The sequence below is a fragment of the Clavelina lepadiformis genome, chromosome 3 (assembly GCF_947623445.1).
Source record: "Clavelina lepadiformis chromosome 3, kaClaLepa1.1, whole genome shotgun sequence".
Classification (NCBI taxonomy): domain Eukaryota; kingdom Metazoa; phylum Chordata; class Ascidiacea; order Aplousobranchia; family Clavelinidae; genus Clavelina; species Clavelina lepadiformis.
The window spans coordinates 7,583,253-7,608,781 of NC_135242.1; the positions used below are offsets into that span (position 1 = coordinate 7,583,253).

The following is a 25,529-nucleotide window of genomic DNA, read 5'->3' on the forward strand; positions in this document are numbered from 1 at the left end:
GCTGATAAATAGCAGCTGGTTGATGGGTTGAAACAACAATAGGCTACTGGGATGCTTGGGCCCCGGCTGGCTGGGCATGCGAAAGTGCAACGTTGATTGGAACACTTAAAGAAACTCGGTTGCCTTCATAAGCCGGCAGGGATGGGGTTTCCTCCTCAACATTGTTCAACAACTTATATTCCATTGAAAATTTTACCTTGTAAAATATCTTGATTTTTGTCTGTACAACAAGATCGCATATAACTTAGTTAAATCAATTTATAAAATATTGTAAGGTATATTCACATTATATCTTACACCTTTAACGGCTAAAGGCGTGGCTAGTCAGCTGTTCTGGCTGCTCGCATCATGTACGAAAATTATTACTACCTATATACATTTACCTGCAAACCAATGTAAATCACTGGCAAGCTCAATGACGTTATAAAGCTATATAACTTTAAATTTCTAAAGCAAAAATTTTTTCTACGTTCATAACAGAATGATTTGCGTTTTTAATGTGCTGAGCTTTGCCACATGGATTTCCAGTAAAGTGTTACTATTAAAGGCGTTAATGCGCTACGAATAATAAACGAAAAAATTTTTACGAGTAAAACGATTTTACAGATTAGAGCGGAGTCACAAATTGTCAGGAAATGTAAGTGGTGAATAACGTCTGCGATACAAAGGCAAGCGATCTGCATATGTTCTGTAATACCTTAGCAATCCGTGGAAACAATAACATAAATTTAAGAAATAGTATGTAACTACTGTGGCTGTGGTATGACTATTGGAAAAAACATATATTAGGCGTAATGAAATGTAACAATTGTATGCAGACTGTTTTACAGTGCATATGGGTGCTATAGAACAAGGTGCTCAACGATACATGTTCGTTTTACTGCCAATTGATAGTATATTTTTTCATATATACTCAGCCTTTAAAACATCGTTGCAAATTGAAATAGTGCAACATATCAAACAATGCGACATGTCACAAATGTCATCAATTTCAGAAAATTAAATTTGATTTTATAATGTTGAACCAGTGTCGACACGACGGTATACGGAAGTGACGACATTATGTGGCTTGAAGGATTTCCACCCGGTTTCGATTTGTGACATCAAACGTTTAAAAAGGTTATTTGATGACGTAATTATAATTCGGGCAAAAAAGAGTTAATAAAGCGTACAATATATTAGCCAAAGAACTTACACTACTTTTTTCTTACACAAACAGGAAACAGTATCTTCCATTGAAGTAAAACGTGATATGTGTAGTTCGTATTGAAAACCGAGTATAGGCTACACTTATGCAAGAGTAGTAATATAGATATAAAATGGCAATTTATGATATTTAAAATTTTTGAAACATTGTATTGCAGTTTAAACCAGATAATAAATACTGGCCACATTGTAAACGATGCTGTATACAGTACAAATTATATGCTCTCATCATTGCAATAAATGCCGATAAATTTTGGTAACTATCTTACTTTTATATTCAGTTGAAATAAACGCGTTTTATATATCGTAAAATTCTCCCTTACTTCGGCGTCGACTGCACGTGCTGAACCTGTTTTACAAATTCGTTGGAGGAGACAAACGACAAATACAGTTAAAGCGCGCCTTTATACACTCAACCTTGCACAACTTCGAAACGATGCCTTGCCTTCGAATGGCTTAAGCTTACCTGTACTATATATACACTGTAAAAAATAACCTTAAAATTGCATACATTTTTATTTTATTTTACATAAAAACATATGTAGATGTTTGTGACAGATAATTATGTGTTTTTTTACTAACACACTTCAGAATTTACAAAACATTTTCTGTTTTTTGATTTTTTTTTATGTATAACCATAAAACATATATTTGTTTGCAATTTTATGGTAAACTTATGTAACAGTACACTAAGAATAAAAATTAGAATTGATAAAAAAAATACAGTATTTCAATAGAGTAAAGCAAATACAAATGTGGGCTCTATTTCTGTCATTAGGGCTGTAATACTAGGCTTATTGTTATTTATAAGATCGAAAACAAAACGATAATGAAAAAAATTTCTACCAAAACTACAACCACTTTTTGCAAATCCTTGACGTTCTTTTAAAAATTTCTTTAAGGTTAATTTGTATATTAACTTATTTATTCTATTTTTGTCCTGGAATGAAATATAACAAAAAGATATGTAATTCATATTTTGTATGTAACCCATAGACCTAAACGTACCATGAAATGCTTCCACAGGTTTATAGTCTTGGTTAAACTCTATAAAATTGTATAAACAACCATTTTTTGAATTAAATTAACGTTTAAAGTTAATTTTTGTTTCCCTTTTTCCAAATTATGATATTTCCAATTCTTCAGAAAAAAATGTTTAGATTTTTATGTTCTTTCTCTGAAAACTGCTGCTGCACGTGGCATGCGTCTATGAGTTCTGCTTTGGGTTTGGTCAGGTTTGATGCAAACTGCATTGTATCTAATAACAGAACTAGGCTAGGCTATATGAGGTTGTATACTTGTACCCAACTTAGGAATATACGAAGTTGTAAAACCATTAGGAGAACTTTGTTGCTCTAAATCTTGTAATTTGACTGACTATTTTCCACTGAATGCTTACAAGGTCAATAGATAAAGGTTTCTCATTTTAAAGCATGCGGTTATTTGAACATTTCACATCTGCTTCAGCACTACCAATTAGTGAATTATACACAACAGGTGTATATTTAAGGAGGCTTCAAACACCAAAAAATACCATGTAATATTTGTTTATTTTATTATACAGTGAATTTATTAAAAGACTAGTTACTAGAAAAATCCTGCATGGGACTCTCTGAAATTTTGCATGTCAATTTAGTATGCTTTGGACTACCATTTCGTAAAATGCAATCAAAAAACATGAATAAAACTTGTTTAACATAGGCGAAAAATCTAGAATTTTTGGCCTAAAATCGGCTACCTAATTTGTCCTACTTTCATGCCATTTTTTAGCCTAATTCTGCACGCAATCTGGGACATTGAAGCACGCCAACTGCTAGGCCAGACGTAAGAGTCTAACAAAATCAGAGAAATCTTTAATTTTAAGTGTTTGCTGCCTCCTTAGTGGTTTTGTTGTATATTGGAATTTTGGCATAGCCTACCATTTATTGTTTTATTTGCGAAACAAAACTCACTGTCATTAAGTTACTTTGAAAAGTTGACTAATATAAATGATTGATTGATGATAATATTTGTTTTCATTTTACGTTACGACTATTTTCATGATTAGTGTATGTACATTTTAGGTTATATGAGATATGATTAGGTTTTTTAAATTGTTTTACTGTAATATGGAATCACCTGCGGAAGACCTTAGTGGCAGTGAAAATGACAGATTCATTAGTGAAGCATTGCCAAATATTCATTTTATACATAAAAGCAAGTTACTGTCCACCGTTGCAAGTCTTGGTGTGGAAAGTTTAGCTGATCTTTCTTTTCTAAAAGAGGAAAACTTAAGCATACTTCAGCCAATCAAACGGCGCAAGCTATTGATCTACATTCATAGTAATGCGCATCTACGGAAAGTAATCAATGAAAATAAGCTTGACATTTACAAATTGAAAGAAGAGTGGCCTATACTTTTCGGAAAAGTTGGGATGATGGTACATTACAAGAGGCTTACCCAAGTTTCCTTAGATCAGTTTCAAATTATTTTTCAAAATCAACTGCAGCGATTGTTGCAGTTTATGCACTTTTGCACAACAGCTAAAAATGCAGATTTGAATAGAATTATCTTTGATGTCAATTTGGCAAAAGAAAAGGTTGATGCAGATACAGATGTAGATATAATTGGTGTAGTAATTATGCTCTGTAAGTACTTCCATGAAGATCCAAATAAATTTTGTTAAATGTGAGCACTACTGATGTCAATACAGATGTCTTATTTATGAAAATAATTTGAAAGTTATGGTATACTGATATGTTGATTCATCATCCAGTAGAAACATTTGATTGTATAAGACTCATAGTACACTAAAAATATTTTTCTTTGAAGGAAGATGAAGATGTGCCGTTGAACCCTTGCATTGTGGCACATGGTAATTAATTTGACTATTTTTGTGTGCTATCAGTTGTAGTGCATTACTGTACTGTACTTTGCCTTTTGTTAGGGCCAGATGTGTTAACCTCAAAAAGGTTTTACATTTTCGTGGACAAGAAGTGTGCTTTTGACTACATCAATTCTGCCCTTGAAGCTGTCACCTTACCATCTGCATGCTACTACGTGTTTAATGTAAGGTATCCTGAAGAACTAAGCGCAACTCTGGAATTACTGCAAAGGTTAGTTCACGAGTATCTGTACCTTGTCACCATTGTTATTGTAAGCAGTAGCGGATATTTGTTTGTTGTTTCTACTGTTTATTTAAAAAAATAGAATGCATTTTTGCTTGTTGACATCAAAGTATTTTTTGCTTTCAGAAATTTTGCTAATATTGACCCACTACATGGGAGAAAAACTAAGCATCATGGCCAAAAAGCACGGAAAAAAGGAATTAATGGCAAACTGATATCTTTCTACAACGCAATAAATAACTTCGAAGTACTTGTGTAACAATAGTTGTGACCAGACATTTCTGTCAAGTATTTCTGTTTTACCTGACCATTTTTCTTCGAGGACAATGTTGTTATTTGCATGTGATTTATACAGTTATAAAATTGATTAGTCTGATGTAAAGTAGTTTGAGCACATTTTGTTTCATCGAAATGTACATAACTATGTGTTTAAATGTGGTGCTGATGACTGCAACCCAAACTTCAGGAAGTATACTTCACTTGTGTCTTACTATAAAAGAAAGCATAAGACAAAACCATATCAAAGAACTTTTACTGAATCTGACATTTCTTGTGATTTGTATAAACGTGCACAGCCTGATTGTACTCTGAAATTTTTGAGTAACCAACTGTACAATATTGTAAAACATGTCAAGTGTCATATTTTCAATGGTGAACTATAATTAACTGTCCGTATCACCACTGTCGTGCAAAGTAAAATAAATAAAAGTAATTGTAAATAAAAGGCGGGTGATTGCTAGATTTACTTTTAATAAAGTAATGATTTTTGCATTAATACAGCTAATTATATGTAGAAAACATGTGTATAGGATTTGTAATAAACATACTATCATTAATATTTTAAGTCTTATGCGTTAATTTACATAACGCGTTGTTTTCGGAAAAAACAAATTGCTTTGTGTAAAAGCACTTTACATCTTTTGAATGTAAAGATACATAATTTTGTATGGCGACACTGCTGCCATACATTTAGATGTAAACAAGAAAAAAAATTTTTTACAGTGTATATGATGTTATAGTAGGCTACTGTTGCATTGAAATTTTTCACTGTCGAAATATGTTAAGGATTAACAGAAGAAAAGTGTAGCCTTCATGCCACAATGTCTCTTCCGCAGTGGCTATGTCGTGAAGAAACGTCTGTATGACCTTATCCATAAGTAAGCTAGGTGATCCCTGATTTAATTTTTTATTCTCCTTGGCATCCTGCTTGAGGTGCATAAACACTAACGATATTCCACACCTGCTGGGAAACCTTCATCTGAATCCAAATTTACCTGTATGTTTTCTATTTTACTTCCAAGATATTTTCTTTCAGTTCAAGGTCAAGCGCAACTCCAACTTCGTTTTCTTTCGCGTCAATTCTGTGGTAAAGTTTTATATCCGTCAACCAGCTTACGAACCTTTTCTCCTTTCCACCTTGTTTCTTGTACACAAAGCACGCTAATGTTTGTTCTCTTAAATATATCCACAACTTTCATACCTCTTCCAGTCGCCTACATTTAAAATAGCCATTGTGAGGAAATCTTCCTTTTTCTGACTCACTAATTTTGATGCCTTTCCTTTCAGTTTGGAAATATATCTTGAGACAGCACTAAGAACAGGGTCCACCTTTATGCGAAGAACGTCCTAGCTTCATTCGTATATTCATTTTTCTATATCTTTTTTGGTTTGGTTTTTGGCACAGGTTTTTACGGCCGGATGCTCTTGCTACAGCCAACTTTACTCTTTTACCCCGGCTTAGTACCGGCATTTTTCGTTTTCCATTCCGCATGAGCACTTAACCCTATCCAAACCGGGCTCGCGACTTTACTATTTTAACTAGGTGTGGCCGACCCCGCACACACATTTTCAATCGTTAATTACTCGAAAAGTATACGTCGTAAACTGATCGGATTTTTACAGGTTTGTAGCAAAATCATCTGGCTTCCTGTATACATCATAATTGTAATACTAAAGAAAGTGCATTTAGTGTAAATTAAGTATTTCTACAAGTGATACATTTCTAGAAATTTTTCTATGTTACGCCGCCTTCCCACTGTGCTTAATTGCCTGGAAAATCAGCTGACTGCGAGAAGAGAACACATCCATACCAAAAGAAAAAAGTCTGTTTGGCGGCGGGAACTCCATAAATATCATATTAAAGTCGCTAAATGTTTTTTGTTTTAGATTGTTTTCTGTAAACTGACTTAAATTAATCTTAAAATGCGGAAAGTGTTGAAATTTTTTGATTAGAATGTTTGATGTGAAAGACTGTCTTTGTAACTTAAACAACCCCTTATTGAAGTTATTGTAAAATGTAGGTTATCTTGCATATTAAAACATTGTTGTCATAACAACAGTGAATATGTAAATCAATTTATTTACAGACACTATGACTAACAATTTTTTAACTATACTTTAGAAAAATTAAAGCATAAAAATACTAGCATAAAATAGCTTTGCCTGATGGATTACGAAAAATTGTATGTCGAGCAAAATTAATGACATTAATTTGACATGAGCCTGTGTTAGCTAGGTGCTTCTATGTTTGTTATCCAAAAATATAAAGTTACAAAGATAGCTCGTCGCTAGATGAAGCATTCCGACATTAAGCCGCGTCTTATAATCCTATTCGGAAGACTGTGTACATCGTATAGATGTGAGTGAAAAAAGTCAATTACAAGAGCGTTTCAAGACTATGCCTGAAACGTTAGGTATATACAAATTCTTTTTTTTTATTATCAAATCGGCCGTCATTGTTCACTTCTCGAGCGCTGATTACTGAGCTAGACGTTGTGCTAGTTTCGATTGAGACACATATTTTTATTTATATTTTGGCATTTTGCTTTTACGGTATTTAGCACAACGCTTATATGTATGTACATTGTACAACGTATAAAATTTGAGAATCCGTCCGAAGTCGTCCTCGGATTATTATTACGTCCTCCAGGCATAAACTTTCGCTGTATCTGTTGCAAATGCTGCCCGGAGTGATGACGTCATTGCGGTCATTTTCAGCGTGGTACAAGCTGTCGTTGGGGAGGGTGGTGTTGGTGGTAATGAGGATCAAAGCAACATCCCCTAAGATGATCAAGGTGGTTAATGAACGAACACACTTGACACAGAAGTTATCGTCGCGTAAAACTGCACAATCAAGTGCAGTTGTACGCATACGCGCCCAACACACACATAGGCGATGTAACAGAGAAGAAGCAGATTCATAAAAACGTTTTTCACAGAGAATCTGTCAAGCTTGATGCAAAAACGTCCCTGCAATTGTATGAAATCAGATTGATAAACTCCTCTGTTAAGCTGGCAAATGAGCTACTCGATGTTTACCTTTTGGTTGTTTGCAGGTAAATCTCCATAAAATAGTAGATAATTCCCGTGTGATTATTATAATACTTCGATTACGACTACATAGTGTCACTTTTACAAAGTAGTGCAAACAAACAAGCTAACAAACCCATAATGGTATATAGATATTTAGGCGATAATTATAGACCATATATGCTTTAATTCGCTAGTGCCATCCCACTACCACACCCCTAAATACCCGCGTGAAATTTTCTGCTGCTGGTTACTTATTCAAAAAGTGAAATTGGTTAGTCTTTAAAAAAATGTTTGCAACAACGTCACATTTTCCAGGCCAATTTTATTTTTCCATGCTTTCAAATTTTTCAATCCTTTAAATACATCTGTAGGCTACATTAAATATAGGCCTATTGCCGAATTAGTCCTTCTCAGTTAAGAAAACAACGGAACTGTACTTCACTGCAAAGTTGTGATTATAACTTATTTGTGCAATTTTTCACTTGTCGCATTAAAAACCAATGCAACAAACAACTGACTGCGTAAGCAACAAAAAATGTTTTTTACTTTGAACTGACCCAATACAAGAATTCCTTAGCTTTCTGAAATGACGCCTTCACAGTTTCGTGTAAAAGACTTTTCAACAAAATATGAGTGTATGCAGCATATGCTTCTCCAAACCTTGACAGACGAATAAAAAAAGTGATTACAGTCGTCCAAAATGTTATGTTCTTATTAGCTATGGCTGTTTTTCGTAAAACCCACAGAAAAGCTTGCTTCTAAGTGTTTTGTTTTGTTGCAACGTTTAGGGTATTTTAACCGTTGTCTACAGGCCTACATTATTCGTATATTGATTTATTGTATACGAGTGTTTGAAACTGTGTAGGCTATCTTGCGAGAGTAGCGTGTACAATAGAAATGAACACTTTGTGCTGCAACGTTGTGCAATTATTTGTGTGAATACACATATCATGTACGTGCAGTTTTAGCGTTTTTTGACAACTGTATACTTTTTACAAGCTTTGTTAGAGTAGACTACTGATGTATTGTTGGTTTTGGAATATTTTAGAATGGACCTACTTTAGCAGTTTCTTTTGCTGTGATAACAGATGAGCAGCGAACAATAAATCAACTTGAAATTTCTTGTTCCTCTTGGATAAACTTACCAGCATGTATATGGAATTGAAGATTTACCAAAATGTCAAGTTTCTGAGTAGTACAAGAGGTTGGAGGGAAGAAAGAGTGTGAAAGATGACTCCAGGAGCGAGAGGTCTCTTCAACAAAACATTGAGCATGTGTGGCAGAAGGTGCGCAGGAGCAGAAGTTGCCGCCTGGCTGTTAGAATGATTTGGACATGAACAGTGCGACATTTTGGACGAACGTTACCGAAAAGTTACGGCAAAAAAATATCTGTGCAAAAATGGTTCAAAGTGATGTCAATCGCGTGGTCAACACAGGGTTCTTATTCTTACCACGGCAGAGGCAAATCATCAACCAGAATATTTACAAAGATATTTTATGGTGTTTAATGCGGTCAGTGAGTAAGAAAAGGCAAGAATTATGGGAAAAGGAGTCATGGATACTACATCACGACAACGCTCCAGCGCACAATGCAATGCATTGAACGTCAGGGAACTTCTTGCCAAAATAACATTGCAATCATGGAACAGATAATGAATTACCTTATAGTGAAACAACAGTAGTGAAAAGGATGGTTTGTTGGCTTTTTTTATTAGGTGCGACGAGGCACCTTGTTCTACTTGAACGAACCTCGTGTAATGAAAGTACTGTCTTTATTTAAACATTTGTCGCTTGACTCCGTCCGATTACCAGGGGTGCGTGCTTGTGCAGGTCACCCTAAAGCTCACAGGTGCATTTTCCATTTTAGAACTTTATTACAGCATTCAAGACAAAGTATGAAACTAGAATGGATAGAAAAGCGACTAAACAAACGTAGATGCAATAAAGCAGTACTTTTTTCTCCTTAAATGCGGAGGTGAGAGCGTCAACTTGCGACGAGGAGATTTCCTTCAGCTCCTAAAACCATTGTGGAACTTCACGTTTTTTATTTTCAAACATTCTTGCATAACAAAAGTGACGTCACAATTTAGTTTCCATTCCAAGGTTTGAGTGTTTTATGTTTAAATCGACTCAAGGTTCAAAACGTGTGCAGCGCAGAATAGTTAGCTAAAATCATCAAAGTCAGGTGTTAGATGCCAATTAGGGGTTTACCCAAATCAATGACCAAGATGAAAGAGTTATCAAGATCAATGGAATGCCTATGCATCAAGCTTCAGTCTGAAGCAGGTGTCACTGTGGCCTGGTACAGTAACGTTTAGCGTTTTTAGTAGTTACTACGCTAAACCTTTATGGTCCAAATCCGTTTGGCAACAATCCGTTTATCGCAAAGAGATTTATTTGGAACTAGTTATTACCTGGCATGGGTCCATATGAATCTTAGTTTCAATTTTCAAATATTTATGTAGACTATTTCGTCACAGAAATTTAAAAATCGAGTCACCTTCAATCATTTATATTTGCAAAGAGTTTCATCGGAAAGTTCGATTTTGATGGTAATGTAGGTACAAAAAGAGACAGTTTAGGTCTGAGGAATTAGTTTTACATTAATTTAGGATTTGTAAAAAATTGTCAAGTAGAAAATTGGCATTTCTGAAATTTACCGGGTTACTGCCGTCTTCAAAATTCAGTAATTATCTGCTGTTTATTGTAGCATTCTTGTTAACCAGCTTGTCATCTACCCAATTAGCATTTGTTGATTTTAGTATCCATCCGGTAGTCGTTTACCAATTTTGTATTTTCTTACTTCTGTGACCGATGGCAAAATGACTGACAGCAGATATATTTGGAGATGCTACTTCTAGTCTTATATGAATTATTATACCTGTTTTAGCCCTATTTCTTTAGAGTCAAGGATCATATAGGCTAATTTAAGTATTTTGTGATATATATTGGTGTACAATGTCTCAACTTATTTCTTAGCATGTTAACCAAATTAGTATATGAATCGAGTTGACTTGTTCAGACAAGTACATCAACTCCCTCTAGTTTTTTCAAATTTTGGGAACGAGAGAAAGCACTTGATGAAGCGAGTTAAACTCGTTTAAAGATGCTCTGTAAAAAGAGCTAATGATTTCTGTGTATAAATGAACCTTTACATGTGCATAAGCTATTGGTAACCAAAGATTGTTAAATCCACAAATGTATGCTAAAACACAGGTAGAAGACAAGAAGACCCATGAAGTTTTACAATTGAAAGGAAGACTTTCAATTCAACCCAAAAAGTACTAGTCAGATTGCATAAGGGGAACAGATGCCTGATATCACATGAAATACATGCTTGAGCTTTTGCAGACTTGGACTCTAAAGTAACTCTCTGACCTCCAGCAAGCATGAGAACATCATTTTATGATAAATACTTTATAAGGTTGCAGGTTGTAAGCACTTATTAAGTTTTTTGTTGTGGGGTGGATTTTTGTTAACCAAATCTGAAAGTTATTGCACATAGCTTTTTGCCAATTTGATAGTGGAGCCAACTTAAAGCACTGGGCTCTCAATAATGTGAAACATGTCGTGGTACTATTCGCACCCCAAAAAAGTGAGCCGCATCTGCACATTTAAAGTTCTTATTTCCTGTTAAATTTTACAGAATAAGAGATGGAAAGGACATTTGGCATGCAAGGTTATACATGAACCACAGGCTTAAATGTGACACAAAGCACAGTACCGTATATATCATTGATAATGCTCATTTATGACAATGCTTTTGACCATGCTAACCGTTTACATAGGGTGAATGGTTTATTCTAATGTAATCAAAAATGTTTGTGTGATAATTATTTTTGTTAGAATTTTGCATTATACTTTGTAATCAGTTACAGGAGAGATATGACCAGTAAATGCTCTACTATTGAGGCTGAAGGTTTTTGTGACAGTCTGACTCAAATCATAAATAAAGATGACATGGCAGAAATTATAAAGGTAAACATTTCAAAAATTAAGCAGAAGTCTGAGATATGCATAATTTCTCACCGAGTTATATTGAAAGGATGGCACCTCCTTTTTTTCAATTACTTGCAACAAAGTCTACAATATGCTGATTTGTAATTTTTAAGCAATTTGTGTGTGCAAACTAAAATTTTAGAAAAATGAGTCAACTTTGATATTTGAAGTTTACTGTTTATTTTGCACAGGGACAAAAATCAATGTTAAAGCACTTAGAGAAGACAAACCAAATGTTGCTTAACTGCAATAATATTGCCGAACAGCAGCAAGCCATTGTGTTTTCAAAATTTCAGCGACATACTGCTTTATTGAAAGACGTGAAGAAAGACTTGCAATCTGTGCACACAAGAATAAAGTACATCCGCATAAAATAAATTAATCCATGTGGATGAACTTTTTGCAAATATATTTTCAAGCATAAGCTGATATTTTTGTCATGTGAGGTCATTATTACTCTAAATTCTTGTATTTATTAATTAACAAAAAATATCTGTTTGAAGGAGGCTGAAGCTGGCATTGCAGACCAACAATCATGAGTGGTTGGTAATAGGAGAAAACAACGGAAGTAATCCCGGTGAAAACGTTGGACCAAGTACTAACGCACCATCTATAAATTAACCAAACTCATGTACTGATATAGAGATGAATGTGGAATAAGTTACTCAATGACTTCAACATTAAACTTGCAAGTTTGCAATCTCATGCTAAGAAGAACTATTAAATATTATTGTGCATGGAATGAAATCTTGAATGTCTGGGCCACGCTGTAAAAACTACAAAGCTATGAGAGTGATGCATGAGAACAATTTTGGATTTTATAGTGGTTTTTAATCTTCATGTTGTGTTACTTTGTTGTTGTTCAAAACGACCCTGTGCAATACCGCCATTATCTAATGTTTTTGTTTTCTATGTTTATGAATGCAGCTTGGGAAGTTACAACTTTAAAAATCAATTAACTCCGTATAGGTTAAGGCTCTGTATTTAGAAGTGGGCTGGGAGCCAAATCGTAATGGAAGATATGCATGACTGCGCACATCACGATGGTGGCGGTGTTGATGGAGTTTTTCAGAGTCTCAATGAAATGGACTTCAGCAGAGGACCCTGGACATCTGCTTCAAATGGAGATTATCCCTATATACAAAAATATCTTGATGAAGGCGGTGAACCAAATATCCGGGATTCAGCAGGATATACACCACTGGTTAGATTACGTACACATCACTGAAGCATTGTAATTAGAATTATACACTACATCCTTAAAAACTCGCTTCACAGACGAACAGGATTAAGCTTAATATTTGAAATTAAATTTGTGTGGGGAAAAATATCTTGTAAAGACATGTACCTAATACCTTAACAAGTTATACTCAGTAAAACCAAATATAGAAACTTTAAACCAGTTATTTATAACAGCATTCGAACTTGCTTCTAAGATAATTATTGTATGTTGACTTAATGATGTAAATGCTATATATGCACACGGGTGTATATCATCTGAGTGACATAATTATGACATAAATTATTCATTCGAGTGACATAATTAACCCTAACCCTAACCCATTACTGTAGTTTGAACAGTACTTACCAATGTGTCACTCAAATGAACTGTCACTCAGTTGATCAACTACCATGCACACAATACTAATAAAGTAACTGGCTTACTACACGTTGATCAGCATTATTCTGCAAGGAATGGCCATGAATACATTACAAAAGCTCTGATCACAAGTGGAGCCTTGGTCAATGTGCAGACAAGGGCTGGTAGAGCAACTCCACTGCACAGAGCATGTCAAAACAACTGTCCAGCAATAGTAAAGATACTACTTCGTCACAATGCAGATCCTTGCATTCAGGATGCAGATGGGAAAACTCCATTGCATAAAGTAATTGCTGATTAGAATGATTTTTTAATGTAAGTATTGTGAGGGCTTGTTAACTTAAAGGATCCCCTGTCTTCAATTTGAGCTATCCAAACTTGCTTAAATTGGTAAAAAATATCTATGAAAACGAGGCAGAGCACTGACGTTCTACTAATGCCATTTCACTAGATATATTCTAAAACAAAAGTAGTGGAGTGTTGAACATTTTGTTATGACGTGATAAACGATTTTTTTGGAATGATTTGGAAGTTAATAAACATTGTTCATATCCCTTGGCTGATAAAAATACACTGACCAAAATTTTGTATCAGATATTTAAGTTAAAAGGCTTTCACTGTACATGTGATTGATGTGAACTAAAAAGTATAATTTTGCCATATACTGATTTGTTCAGGCGGTTGAAAGCAGAAGCGCAAAGATTTGCAAAATGCTTATTGAAAACAATCCAAAGTGTGAAGAAATTCCAGATAATAAAGCAAAAATGCCTAAAAACTACATCAGCTTGTCAGAAGTGGACAGTGAAATATGTAAAATTCTAAAATGGAGGAAATCGTGACAATGTATCTATCTGTTAAACTTTATTGGTAGTGCAGTGTTAATATGGTTGCGACCATGCAGAACTGAGTACAATAAAAACTTTTGCAATAAAGCAGCAATCATTCACGGTAAAGTAAAATACATATAAAAGGGGATAACCATTAACCTGTATACATAGTAAAGTAAAATAGGTGCAATTCAAAGTAAATTTATGACAGATCACATAGCATTTGCACAAATTGTTTCTTGGGTGCCTTACCTTAGAGTTTTACCAAACTAATGATTATAAACATCACTGTTTGTAAATCTTTAAATAGTATATTATTAGCACATCCAAAAACTAACCACAATGCCATAGCGTTGACAAAGTACAAAAATACTGATGTAATTTGATTATGAACTATACATAAATTATTTGGCATTACATTTGCAATTAAATAACTTAAAAACGGGTGAAACTTATTTTATTGTGTGAATAAATGAATAGTGACGTTAACACACTAACACAAAATGGTTGTAACGATTGTGGTCGGTGATAAAGCATGTACCTTACTGAAACAATGTTGAGATGCCAAAAATATCAGCAAAACACTACGCGATAATCCAGAAATATAACACAACTGCATTATTTTGAGTATATATTAATAACATAAAACTTCTGCTTGCACAACCAGGTTGTGCTTCATTTAGCTGAAATTATGTCATGTGGTTGAATGTACGAGATACAGTAAGATTTTACAAAGCAAATTGCTATAAATTTACTCCACAAATTTCTTCTTCTACAACGTTAAATCACAATGATATCATTTGGTATTAGCAAGGTATAGTCAAAAAAGCATATTCGGCTTTGCAGCCGTGTTCGTGTATTTTGTTTAATGACGGTACATTTGTATACAGTAACATTGCAGTAAATGCATTAATAACCTTGTGTTGTATTATAGTTTTTGGATAAAATGATAATATAGATGAAGTTGGTAAGAAATTTTTTTATTCCGAAAAAAGATCACAAAACCTAATTGTCTAATTTTTATAGCAAGGTTTTCTTGAAAAATCTAGCCTGCTTCGCCCCAGTTCTACTTTTTTACACTTTCTAATTACTTAAATGTCTTAGAAACCACTAACTACAGTGATAAAACTCAAGTCTTTGCCTGGTATTACTTTATAAAAAGTATATTTCTTTGAAGCTGTAATGGATATGGCAAGACAAGAGCTTCAATGCTTATCAAGTCAAGAAGTATTTAACTTTTGCCTTTACTGCTTTCTTTCAGACCCTGCCGCCTTCTTTAGCCGTTTCTTTAACTCCATGGGAAACTTTTCATAACATTTTCTGCACACTGGTTTCATGTCAAATTCCACAAACTTGTTCCTGTTGAAATAAAAACAGCCATTAACAAAAACATCCAAGACACCATGGCATGTATGGTCAGCGTACCACCTACCACATGCATACTATATTTACATTTACTTACAGAAAGGTTTACATATAATACTTACTTCAAAGTAAGTTTGGTGTTGCAGCAAGTGCACTGAAAGTGATTTACACACCAAGATTTGTTCAGTGCTGATACAACTGCAAAATTGTAAATATTGTGCATGAGAACTGATCAAAAAGAAATGCTACAACTAAATCTTTGTGTGCTTCTCAGAAGTAACATATACTCGGCATATATATGTAGCTCTAAAATTACCATCTCCATCTATAACTTCATTGCAGTGATAGCAGACATCACCAAACAGTTGGTTATAGTGAGTTTCGCAATAGGCTAATCCATTTTTCTCGTAATGCTTTTGACCAAGGAAAGGTTTTTCACACTGGGCACAGACAAAATGTTCCACATGCCTGGCAGAAATTTAAAGATTTAACAAAATGAAGTATGAGTTCTTGATAACTTGTGTCAGAAGTATTACTGTACAATGCTCCACAGTTAACTATATTGTGAATCTGTAATGAATAATATCAAAAAACTATGTGGAGAAACTCACCTTACCGTAAATGACAAGTAAAATGACAAAAGCTTACCAATGCTTTCCCAATGCACTGACCACCCTCTCCTCAATCGGTCTCCTGCATGCGCCACATATTGGGATGCCTTGCTTGTCATGGCAGGGAAGGCAAAATAATTCTCCTCTCAGCTCTCTTGCATCCGCTGTTAATTCCTTGCTACAAAATAGAATGAAACAAGAATTGAAAATTGGGCATGTTCTGTATATCTTTGTTCAAAATTCTTGTCATTAAAGCATACCGACACCCAACACTACATAACACTTTTAATAATTTATAAGAAATGGACACTAGAGCAGCTTCAAAGATATTATCATTTCAGTTCAATAATGAATTTTATTTAATATGAATGTACTCACCCACAGTTATCACAATTGAAATGAAATGGATGGTAAGGGTCACCTTTAAATCGCAGTGGTTCTTCCTCTATGATTGTACTAATAAAATACGAAATGCTATCAGTAAACGCTTAAACGTGTTTTTACTTTCATCTAATGAACAAAGATGCTTTTAATAAACAGCAAACAAAATGTAAAAGTATTCTCATACTGGCATTTATTGCAGACGTATTTGCCGAGGCCAAGAGCTTTCTCTCTGTTATGACAGGGGCGACACAAACTACGACCAGCGTTTTTGACAAAACCAACGTCAGCCAGTGGCGTATTGCATATTTGGCAGGTGAAACAGTCTGGATGCCAATTATTGTTCATTGCCTTAATCACCCGCCCAATTATAAACTCCTCTGCGAAAGATAAAGAAATTGCTCACCAATTTAGGAAAAAAATATTATTTGCATAGCATTTCAATTTTTCTTGTATGTACCAGTACCACTACTAACCACCATCCAGCTATAAATGCAATTGCAGACATACCACATTTCCCACAGCAAGGAGCAAAGAGCATGTGGAAATCATGTTCACAGTACTTGACTCCTTCAAACTAACCACAAGAAACAAAACAACAGAACAATGTTAATCACGCTAACATTAGGGTGAGATATACGATAATTTTACATACATAAATGAATGAACTGAATTAAAGTATGGGTACCTATTTAGCATTTAAAATGGAAAGCTTGAAAGATGCATGCTATGTTGCATCATATATATTGAATAATATTCTTATTGTATAATATTCTTTCATAACTGCATTGTGCAATATGAATCAGAAGATTCGAACAAGCAGCCAACAAATACACACATGCCTCATAAAAGAGCCCTTCGGGAAACTTTTGGAAGCATTGCACACACACAAAACATTCTTCGTGGTATATTTCACCATTAGAATTGACCATTTGTTCATCGGAATTGAATCCACCCCGGCAACGAACGCAGACCGCCTGAGCAAGTTGACTCGTCATGCTGACACTGCAAAATAATAAACTCCTGTAAAGTCTAAAATACACTTTGTTGCAATTGTACAATCTATGATCCAGCGTTATTTTGCGCACGCTATTAATCAAGGTCATTAGGCTAAGTGGGTATTTGGTCAATTCAACCTAAGACGAGTAAACCCAAGACAACTCCACCAACGTATGAATATATCCAGGACAACTCGACCCACAGACTATTCAACTCACAGATATTGGTTGAGTTGACCTGGGCTTAGTTGTCCTGGGTAGAATCAACCTGGGACCGGCTAGGCGTACCAGTTTAACTAACTACATCTGTCTAAACCAGCGGTTCCCAAACTGTTCTAAAAATTTTGCCTGGCGGACCCTTGGCAATTATTTTGATATTTCGTAGCCCTATAAAAATCAAAGAATGGTATAGGAAAATTGCAAAAACCACACAAATGAAAGAAAAAGCAAAAATTATCAAATACGATAAGCGTTTAATGGGATGGGTACACTTGTTTTGCTACAAATAACTCATCAATGTTTGGTTTAGTTTTGGATAGCGCAACTCTCATGTCGTGTACTATATCCTCCCTCTGACACTGCTTTAAAGCTTTAAAGACTAATTCTCATTGCGGACCCTCTGAAACTTCTTTACGGACCCCAGTTTGGGAACCGCTGGTCTAAACAGATAAACATTCCTTCGCAGCGTTTAAATTATTTTAAATATAACAACTCAGAAAAAGATAGGAAAGTTTTCAGGCAGATGATGGCACTTACACACGGCAAGCGGTATTTGAAAATATTTGTGGAAGTAAGACAAACCTTTCTCCGTTAATCACAGCAGGCTTATCTAATTCCTTTCTGCGTCGAAACAGATTTGAATCGCTGAGCTCGAAACCACGCCAATGGGCGTTTCTGGACATGTTAATATCGACCGGTCTGATAAGATTACGCTTAATCGATCACTTAAATGTAGGCAAATGTTACGAATTCTTGTAAGCCTGTAAGTAACAACCTAAGCTAAAAGTACACTGCCTTTTCATCTTCTACTTATTATCAAGTGTTGACTGACAATTAGGGTTAAAAAAGGATGAAAAATGACCTACAACAGTAGAATAACAAGTGAAAGCCCAGCTTTGTCTGGGCACACCAACAGAACAAACTTGGCAACATTCAAGCGCTGAAGCAAGGCCTTTTAAAATCTGTAGACCTTGAAACGTGAAAACTTGGCATCAAACATCAACAACAGCGGGAAAAAGCTGAAACGCACCACTGAGCTGCTTGCGGCGGCGTTTGCCATATTTCAAACAATTCCTTGGAAAGTGTCTAATGCACGCGCGGAAAGACGACCTTCGCCATACAATTTATAAATAACCCACGTTGGTAGCTATATGTCTTCATATTTGTTAACTACAATGTCATGTATCGTTAATGCCATTTGTAAATAGAATTTCGTTTACTTCACTTTCGTAACGATAGTCGCAGGTAAACACGGTATTGTAGATTTCATGCTCACAAATATCGATACATTTGTGTCTTCGACACGAAGTGCCATTGTTGCCGAGTATTCGATCAGTTTTATAGTCAATACACGTCTGCAGTTGTCCTGACACGAGCTTACCAAGAAAAAATCAATCGAAAAAATTAAAAAGCCAGACGTACAAAAATTAAACAGACCTTTCACCATCTGCTAACATTAATAACCTGAAATAAACACGACCGCCTTACTTTCGTTGGGTTTTCGCCTTACTTCACTATGACTTTCAAAAGCGTAAGCAGCCGTGACTGGAAGCAGGCTGAAAAGACATTTGTTCCGGCACACTTTTTCTTCACAAAAGTGGAAGTAGTGAAAAGCTGGCTGACCTGTTGTGTGGTAATAAATAGCCCTGTGGCATGAAGAAAAGCAATCTGCGTGGCATTTTGACATGCCAAAGTAGCGTATGTTGACATAACGTAGCGCATTCATAGAAACGAAGGTAAACTCGAAATTCCACCGCCTTTCTGCCTAACGAAAATGTAGAAGCCTATACATGTTTAACAAAATTACGGTTACACCACCATATCATTCCTAGAAAAATCCAGCCAACAACCAAAAATTATGTAAGACCGCAAGCTAAAAATAGTATTTTATACTCTTTGATCGGTTTTCCAGCTAACATGATGTCTTTTTGCAAAATTTAGTAGCGCTAAGATTAACCAACAAACTACTAATAGCAAATTTATATACGTCAACTATATCACCTATTCTAATCAAAGTAGTTCTAATGTAAACCAACGAACAACTGCTAGAAAGGAGTAATATCAAATGTCCTTGACTTTTCTGTAGCACACCCTGACAACAAAAGGTCACAATTCCGAGTGTAAGTACCTGACAGGTTTACTGAATACCACTAACAGCGACATGGCTATTCTATTAGTGAGTAAAATCCTGTGTTGCCCCGCACAGGTATCACATTGCCAAGGGCTGAGAAAAGCATAACAGGAACAGCAGTATTTTTTTTTATAAAATTTAATCTAACACTCCCATTAACAATTATAACTTTCTACAACAAGAATGTTTTTCTCCGATTACGCTCCAGCGTTAAACTTTCCTAAACTATTATTTTAGAAAACAGCTTGTCGCCAGAGCAATATTTGCCAAATGAGTAACAAATAAGTTCGAACGTATTTCAGTGACAGTGCTCAACAGAGTAATGGACCACTACGATCACACAAGACAAACAGCATTGAATGAAATTAAAATATAAAATACTTTTCTGCGCACGAGACTGGATTTATTTGCAGTGTATACAAACGTTGTAAATCACGTGACCATGCCGCCCTCTCGTAAAATTTCGTGGCACAAGATATAACCGCTTTAGTCTCCTAATTCCTACAAAGCTATTCTTTCTTAAATTTTACAGTAGAATGATTTTCCTTTAAACAAACTCTTCCGTTTCCATTAGCGACACAGGAATATAAATGTCTGAAAATCTGAGACTATGCATTACATCGAAAGAGTGTCAATGGAAGTACTTCATCAAAACTACAATGCAAGTAAATGCAGCGAAAGATGTATTCGGAATTTAGATACGGAACCAACACACAAAGTTAGCACGATATCGTTGAAATGGGCAAACACCAGCTTAAAACCGGCGATTTTGCTGGTTTCAGTAATCACAAAGTCGTTGTTGAAAAGACCTACGCGTACATATTTTTCATGCCGGAAACCGTCAAATTGTATCTTACCTTGGTGTGACAGGTTGAAAAGAGTTGATGGGGCGAATACCCCCGTTATTAGTTTTGACAGAATCTTCGGATTTTTCTTCCATTTGTTTTGCATGTTCCTGTTCGTATTCAAAATTTTCTGCGGGGTAAACAGCACTGGGTTCTTTCGCTTTTCGTATCGGCAATACTACTGGCTCGCTAGTGTAACTTGCACCATTTGCTATTACTGCAGCCATAACCTTATTTGGTATCGGACTTAGGAAAAACAAATCTGCAGATGTTGTGGAATTTCCAGCAAAGCTTTATATAGAATGGTGAGGGTTAAGCCATGTTCTTTTTAAAAACTGTACAGTATGCAGGCTTTATTACAAAGAAACGTGATCGGAGCTACATAAATCTTCACTAGTGTACGCTAGTGTATATTTCCGCTCAAATTTCTCAAACACAACGTACGGCGACAGTTGTTGGGCTATTCTCTGCTTCATTTCTTAATCAGTGAAAAATAATAATATCTGACCTTGTAGCACTACCTGACAGACAGCAAGATAGTAGTAGTTCATTACAACTGTTGTTTTCTGAGTTGCTTTTACAAGTGTTAACCCAAATATCGATGCGGTTGACTAGTTGGAAAGAACGGCACAACTACCTGAAGCTCAGCTGACTTTCCGCTTAAATCGTAGCTTTAACCTACAGGTTTAAGACGCTGTGAAATTTCATTGCTACAAAGCCTTTTTTGTTGCTAAATATCGGTATGCCCATCTACGGAGAAGTGAACTTGATATTTTTCTTCTGCGGTGTCCCCTGAGGCATCTCTTAAGCTCTGAAACGCCAAAAAGGCCCAAAAACATAACACGGCTTCGCCCATGCATGCCAAGCTTCGTCGTCACGTTTCAGAGCCGGACAAGTCGAAAAAAGTGAAACGGTTAAGCTTATATGGCTTATGACGTACGAACAAGTAACGAACCACGCACAGAAAGCCTGGTTAATAGCTTTGAAGTGGCCCACACCATTTCCACCAAGCATCATAAGCGTGATCATACAAGCTATCCAATATCACTGTCAAAATACAAAAATCAAACAAACATACAAGAATTTAGGTTACATAAAACAAAATAACGCCAATACTATGTCTGTCTATGTCATAAAAATCTTTTCACGGCGCGTACCTTTTCGAAACCGCATGAATCGGCCTGACTAAATAAGGTGAACGATTCGATGGCGCTGAAGCGACTCGTGAACTTTTCGAACAAGTACAACAACATTTTGAAACGACGCAATTTATCGCCAGCTCTAGTTTATGCATCGAACGTGGAAAGTATGGCAGAGATTAAAATTGCATTCGCATAGAAGAACTAAGTAATAAAAATATGCAGGCAAATGTCAATATGAGATCCTTAATATGACTTGATGTTTGCTGAAATATTTTTCGTTACAAAATAGCAATGTGTGCAGCGTTTACTTCTATTCGTCGGACGTGTTTTAATGGTAAGTGGTGTAGTTCTAAGTGCGACTGTTCTGAACACTGTTATTACTAATACTTATGAGGAGAGTGAGGATAGGTATTTTACCACGCTATCATGTAATCAGTGCTCTAGAGAAAATAGGAGATAAGACTGAAAGAGGAAATGACAAGATGTGCATGTCAATACAAGGCTTGAACAGTATAGCCAACCTTGGTCGTACACACTTGAATATATAAGCGGAGGTGGAAATGGAAGACCATTCAAGCGTTGTACGTATGGTCTGCTCTATATGGGTCAACCTTGATTACAAATTTATAAATAACTAGCAGACTATTACCATAATTTTTCATGTGGCTGGTGAGAATCTTCAAAGTTTAAAGATAACAGCACCAATATTGTTATGTCAAACAATTAAAATATTTATCTTTAGAATGGAATAAATATCAATTTTTACATCTAGCCTAGAAGATCACACAAATGTACTCAGTGGCCAATTGAGTAATGCACACACATACTATTTGTCATCTCAATGAATTAATATCGCTCTTCCTGTAATGGTTTCTATTCATGACGAAACAGCATTAGTTTGTGATAAACCTGTGCTTTGTATCTGAATGTACAAATTCAACATATTGTACCTGTACCGGTTTCTATTAAATGATTTACATATATCTTAGGTGTTTTTAAAAATGCAGTGAGATATTGGTGTTCATAATATTACAGTGTTTCAGATTTATATGAAACAGACAACAAACATATTGGTAATCTATGTTTTACACATCTTATATATATGTTATAGTACTACACCAACGCTGCATAATTAAGAATATACCATGGTAAAACTGTTTACTGACCACACTGTCTCCTTAAAGTTTTCTGATGGGCAATATTTTATCATGGAGTAAAATTTTATTTTACAGCTTTGCAGCCTTCCAGATGGTGAACCAAAGTGGTAGCCTAACAATTACTAAAACTGAACAAAGGGTAGTAATTTGTGTCTTTATGCCTTGTCCAACGCCATTAGCTGCATGGCACTAAACGAGGTTTCAATTTAGATTACTTGTAAAAGTAGCACTTCAACTACTACACCATGCATGAAGCCAACAATATATAGCAATGTGTCAAATCAACAATGTTGCCATTATGTACATAACAGTGGTGCAACTTCCCTGCAGCAATATGCATCTCACCAGTGTTGTTTGTGGACAAACATTAATAGTATGTATACCTGAAACAAATGCAGCTTTATCTTCAGATCACCACGCTCTGTTTTTGCAAATAGTCGACTTCAGAAAAATTCTTAACTTTGAGGTGGAAAAGAACGGATAAGCCTCTCAACAAATGTGGAGTTATTGTACAAAGCAGAATCAGTTATTTCTTATATCCTACTTATATTTCAAAACTACAAATGCTGAAGTTAGCAGAATATACATATAAACTGTTAATTACTTATAATAATGTAAATTAGCTACCAACTTCTGCTAGTCCCGTTAGTGCTCATATGGCAGTATGGGTGTGTCATGTTATGAGCAGATCAACAAGTAAAACTACCCATAGTTAATAAACTTACTTAAACATTAGCAGTGTAATTATTTCACTAGCTGGCTTATTGTTACTTCTTTGGAATTTTCTGATTTTAGTACCTGGCAGCTGGTTACCTGAACTGCACTTTTCTACCACGAAAACTGATGACCAGTGAAACAGACCTGTGTACTTACACCAGTACGTTTAAATTGTAATTTATTTATTGTAATCTTTAAATTTTAATAGCACCTTCAATTTGTGGTACTTCGTTTTGTATACAAACTCTGTGCAAAAATTGTGTAATCCCAGCACAAAATTAAAACTAATTTGCAGTTTGGAATAACTCATCAATACATCCCTAAATTAACATGTAACAAATAAGCTGATAGTGTAAAAAGCTTTGTGGAAACAAAAGAACGCATATAATGTGTCAGTAAGTTATGGTACCAGCACCGTATTGTGCTGTTATTGCATTTAGACATTACTATATACCATTTACCATTACTTTATATATATATGTGTGTGACGTATTAAATGTAATTCACTGACAAATACAAGAAAATACTAATTTATTTAGAGTTAGGTGGTGTGTTGCAAATTTCATCATAATGCAATACAAACCGGAAAGTTTGAAAAGTGCAGCTGATTAGTGATTTATCAGCTGCTCAATGTAATCCTATCTACTCAAATTACACAAAAATTGTGCCATCTGCTACCGCACACACATTTTAGAAAACAGCCAAACAGTATTTATGAGTCTAATCAGGAAAAGTGAGCCTCGCATTCAACATTTTCTTTAAAAAAATCCCCATTAGATAGTTGCAGACACTTAATTTGCACATTTTGTAGTCTAGAACCTGGTAATAGGTCTGTAGAAGCTGCCATAATCTATATACACATGTGAAATGTAACACATAAACATGAGTTGTGGTAGGCTATACACTCTAGTGAAAAGTGTGGCATCTGCACACTCGAGATTCATAAACATGCACCCGGATTTTTTATTGGCAAGGGTGGCAAGATTTTTTTGGTCACTTATACTTACTGACTTAACGATCAGTGGAAATTGTTGATCCAAATTGTGTTTTTTTAAATTACAAGGGTTCAGGTATGGGACTGCTAAGATTTCTCTCAGATCAGTGAGTAACGTATGAATCCCATTACATGATAAAGAAAAAAAAACTATGAAAATAAACTGCGGGTCTCCTTAAGTTTTCCACTACCATATCAGAATAGTATAGGAATTATTATGTAATAATATTTTTTTACTACCTCGTAAATGTTTCCCATTCATGCCTTCAAGTTGAAGATAAAAAGTAAGAGGCCCAATACGTATTGCTTAGTTGATCTTATCTTACCACCCAGACAGTAACTCAGAAAGGGTCTAATATTGCGTAGACCTATAGCCTATAGTAATGTATATTCAACGCATTACAATAACCTATACCACTACTAATTCGATCAGCTAACCTTGCGCAAAACACGCATAGTTACAGTAGCTCTAAATGTCACATCTATTAAACCTAATTTAACTAAGAAATCAAATCAACTCCCGCATTTCTTAATTTTATCATTAGAAGTAATCAGTTAGGCTTGGGGAAACCGGGCCAAACATACACACCGCCCACATTTGGTGAGCCAAAATTGATGTGCTTTGTAGCTTAGACAGCAATCAATACCAACTACCGGTAACACACCTCGCAAGCGTAAAAGATTATACAGTATCACAAAGCATTTGCAATTGTGTATCTATGACTATATAATTCTGGCGTTTCCTTAATACATGAACATTAACTAGCTCATAAAACGAAAAACCTAAACCTTGAAAACTAAGTAAAAAAATGCAAAAACAACGCCTTTAAAAACAAGATTCTGTAAAGTTTTACATATAAGGACACTAGTTCTCTTGTGTTAATCGGAACTTGAAGTTTATGTTAATAATTAATTGC

General features: G+C 35.2%; 3 protein-coding genes and 1 long non-coding RNA gene across 8 annotated transcripts; 3 read left to right on the forward strand and 1 right to left on the reverse strand.

Moving 5' to 3' along the window:
- The first annotated feature begins 3,964 nt into the window (after positions 1-3,964).
- LOC143449707 (uncharacterized) lies at positions 3,965-5,032 on the forward strand. Its single transcript, XR_013114607.1, has 3 exons — positions 3,965-4,061; positions 4,134-4,302; positions 4,441-5,032. It is a non-coding gene; the product is annotated as an uncharacterized LOC143449707 (long non-coding RNA).
- Positions 5,033-9,860: 4,828 nt separating this feature from the next.
- LOC143448279 (kxDL motif-containing protein CG10681-like) lies at positions 9,861-12,515 on the forward strand. 3 transcript variants are annotated; one of them, XM_076947934.1, is made up of 4 exons: positions 9,861-11,305; positions 11,499-11,604; positions 11,817-11,983; positions 12,129-12,515. In XM_076947934.1, the coding sequence occupies exons 2-4, from the start codon at positions 11,512-11,514 to the stop codon at positions 12,244-12,246; spliced, it is 378 nt and encodes a 125-aa protein (XP_076804049.1). In that variant the 5' UTR covers positions 9,861-11,305; positions 11,499-11,511; the 3' UTR covers positions 12,247-12,515. The 3 variants fall into 3 exon arrangements, with proteins under 3 accessions (XP_076804049.1, XP_076804050.1, XP_076804048.1); XM_076947935.1 differs by having other exon boundaries at positions 9,861-11,221; XM_076947933.1 differs by having other exon boundaries at positions 9,872-11,604.
- A 120-nt stretch (positions 12,516-12,635) lies between these two features.
- Positions 12,636-14,167, forward strand: LOC143448278 (rabankyrin-5-like). The gene is made up of 3 exons (XM_076947932.1): positions 12,636-12,829; positions 13,305-13,511; positions 13,903-14,167. Exons 1-3 carry the CDS (start codon positions 12,638-12,640, stop codon positions 14,062-14,064), a joined length of 561 nt encoding a protein of 186 aa, XP_076804047.1. The 5' UTR covers positions 12,636-12,637; the 3' UTR covers positions 14,065-14,167.
- Positions 14,072-23,706, reverse strand: LOC143448277 (LIM and senescent cell antigen-like-containing domain protein 1). 3 transcript variants are annotated; one of them, XM_076947930.1, is made up of 9 exons: positions 23,285-23,706; positions 17,252-17,414; positions 16,920-16,986; positions 16,597-16,789; positions 16,407-16,484; positions 16,066-16,206; positions 15,734-15,885; positions 15,540-15,615; positions 14,072-15,411 (listed from the first exon to the last, which is right to left on the reverse strand). In XM_076947930.1, exons 2-9 carry the CDS (start codon positions 17,405-17,407, stop codon positions 15,297-15,299), a joined length of 978 nt encoding a protein of 325 aa, XP_076804045.1. In that variant the 5' UTR covers positions 17,408-17,414; positions 23,285-23,706; the 3' UTR covers positions 14,072-15,296. The 3 variants fall into 3 exon arrangements, with proteins under 3 accessions (XP_076804045.1, XP_076804043.1, XP_076804044.1); XM_076947928.1 differs by lacking the exon at positions 23,285-23,706 and adding an exon at positions 20,615-21,326; XM_076947929.1 differs by lacking the exon at positions 23,285-23,706 and adding an exon at positions 18,209-19,109.
- Between the last annotated feature and the right edge of the window lie 1,823 nt (positions 23,707-25,529).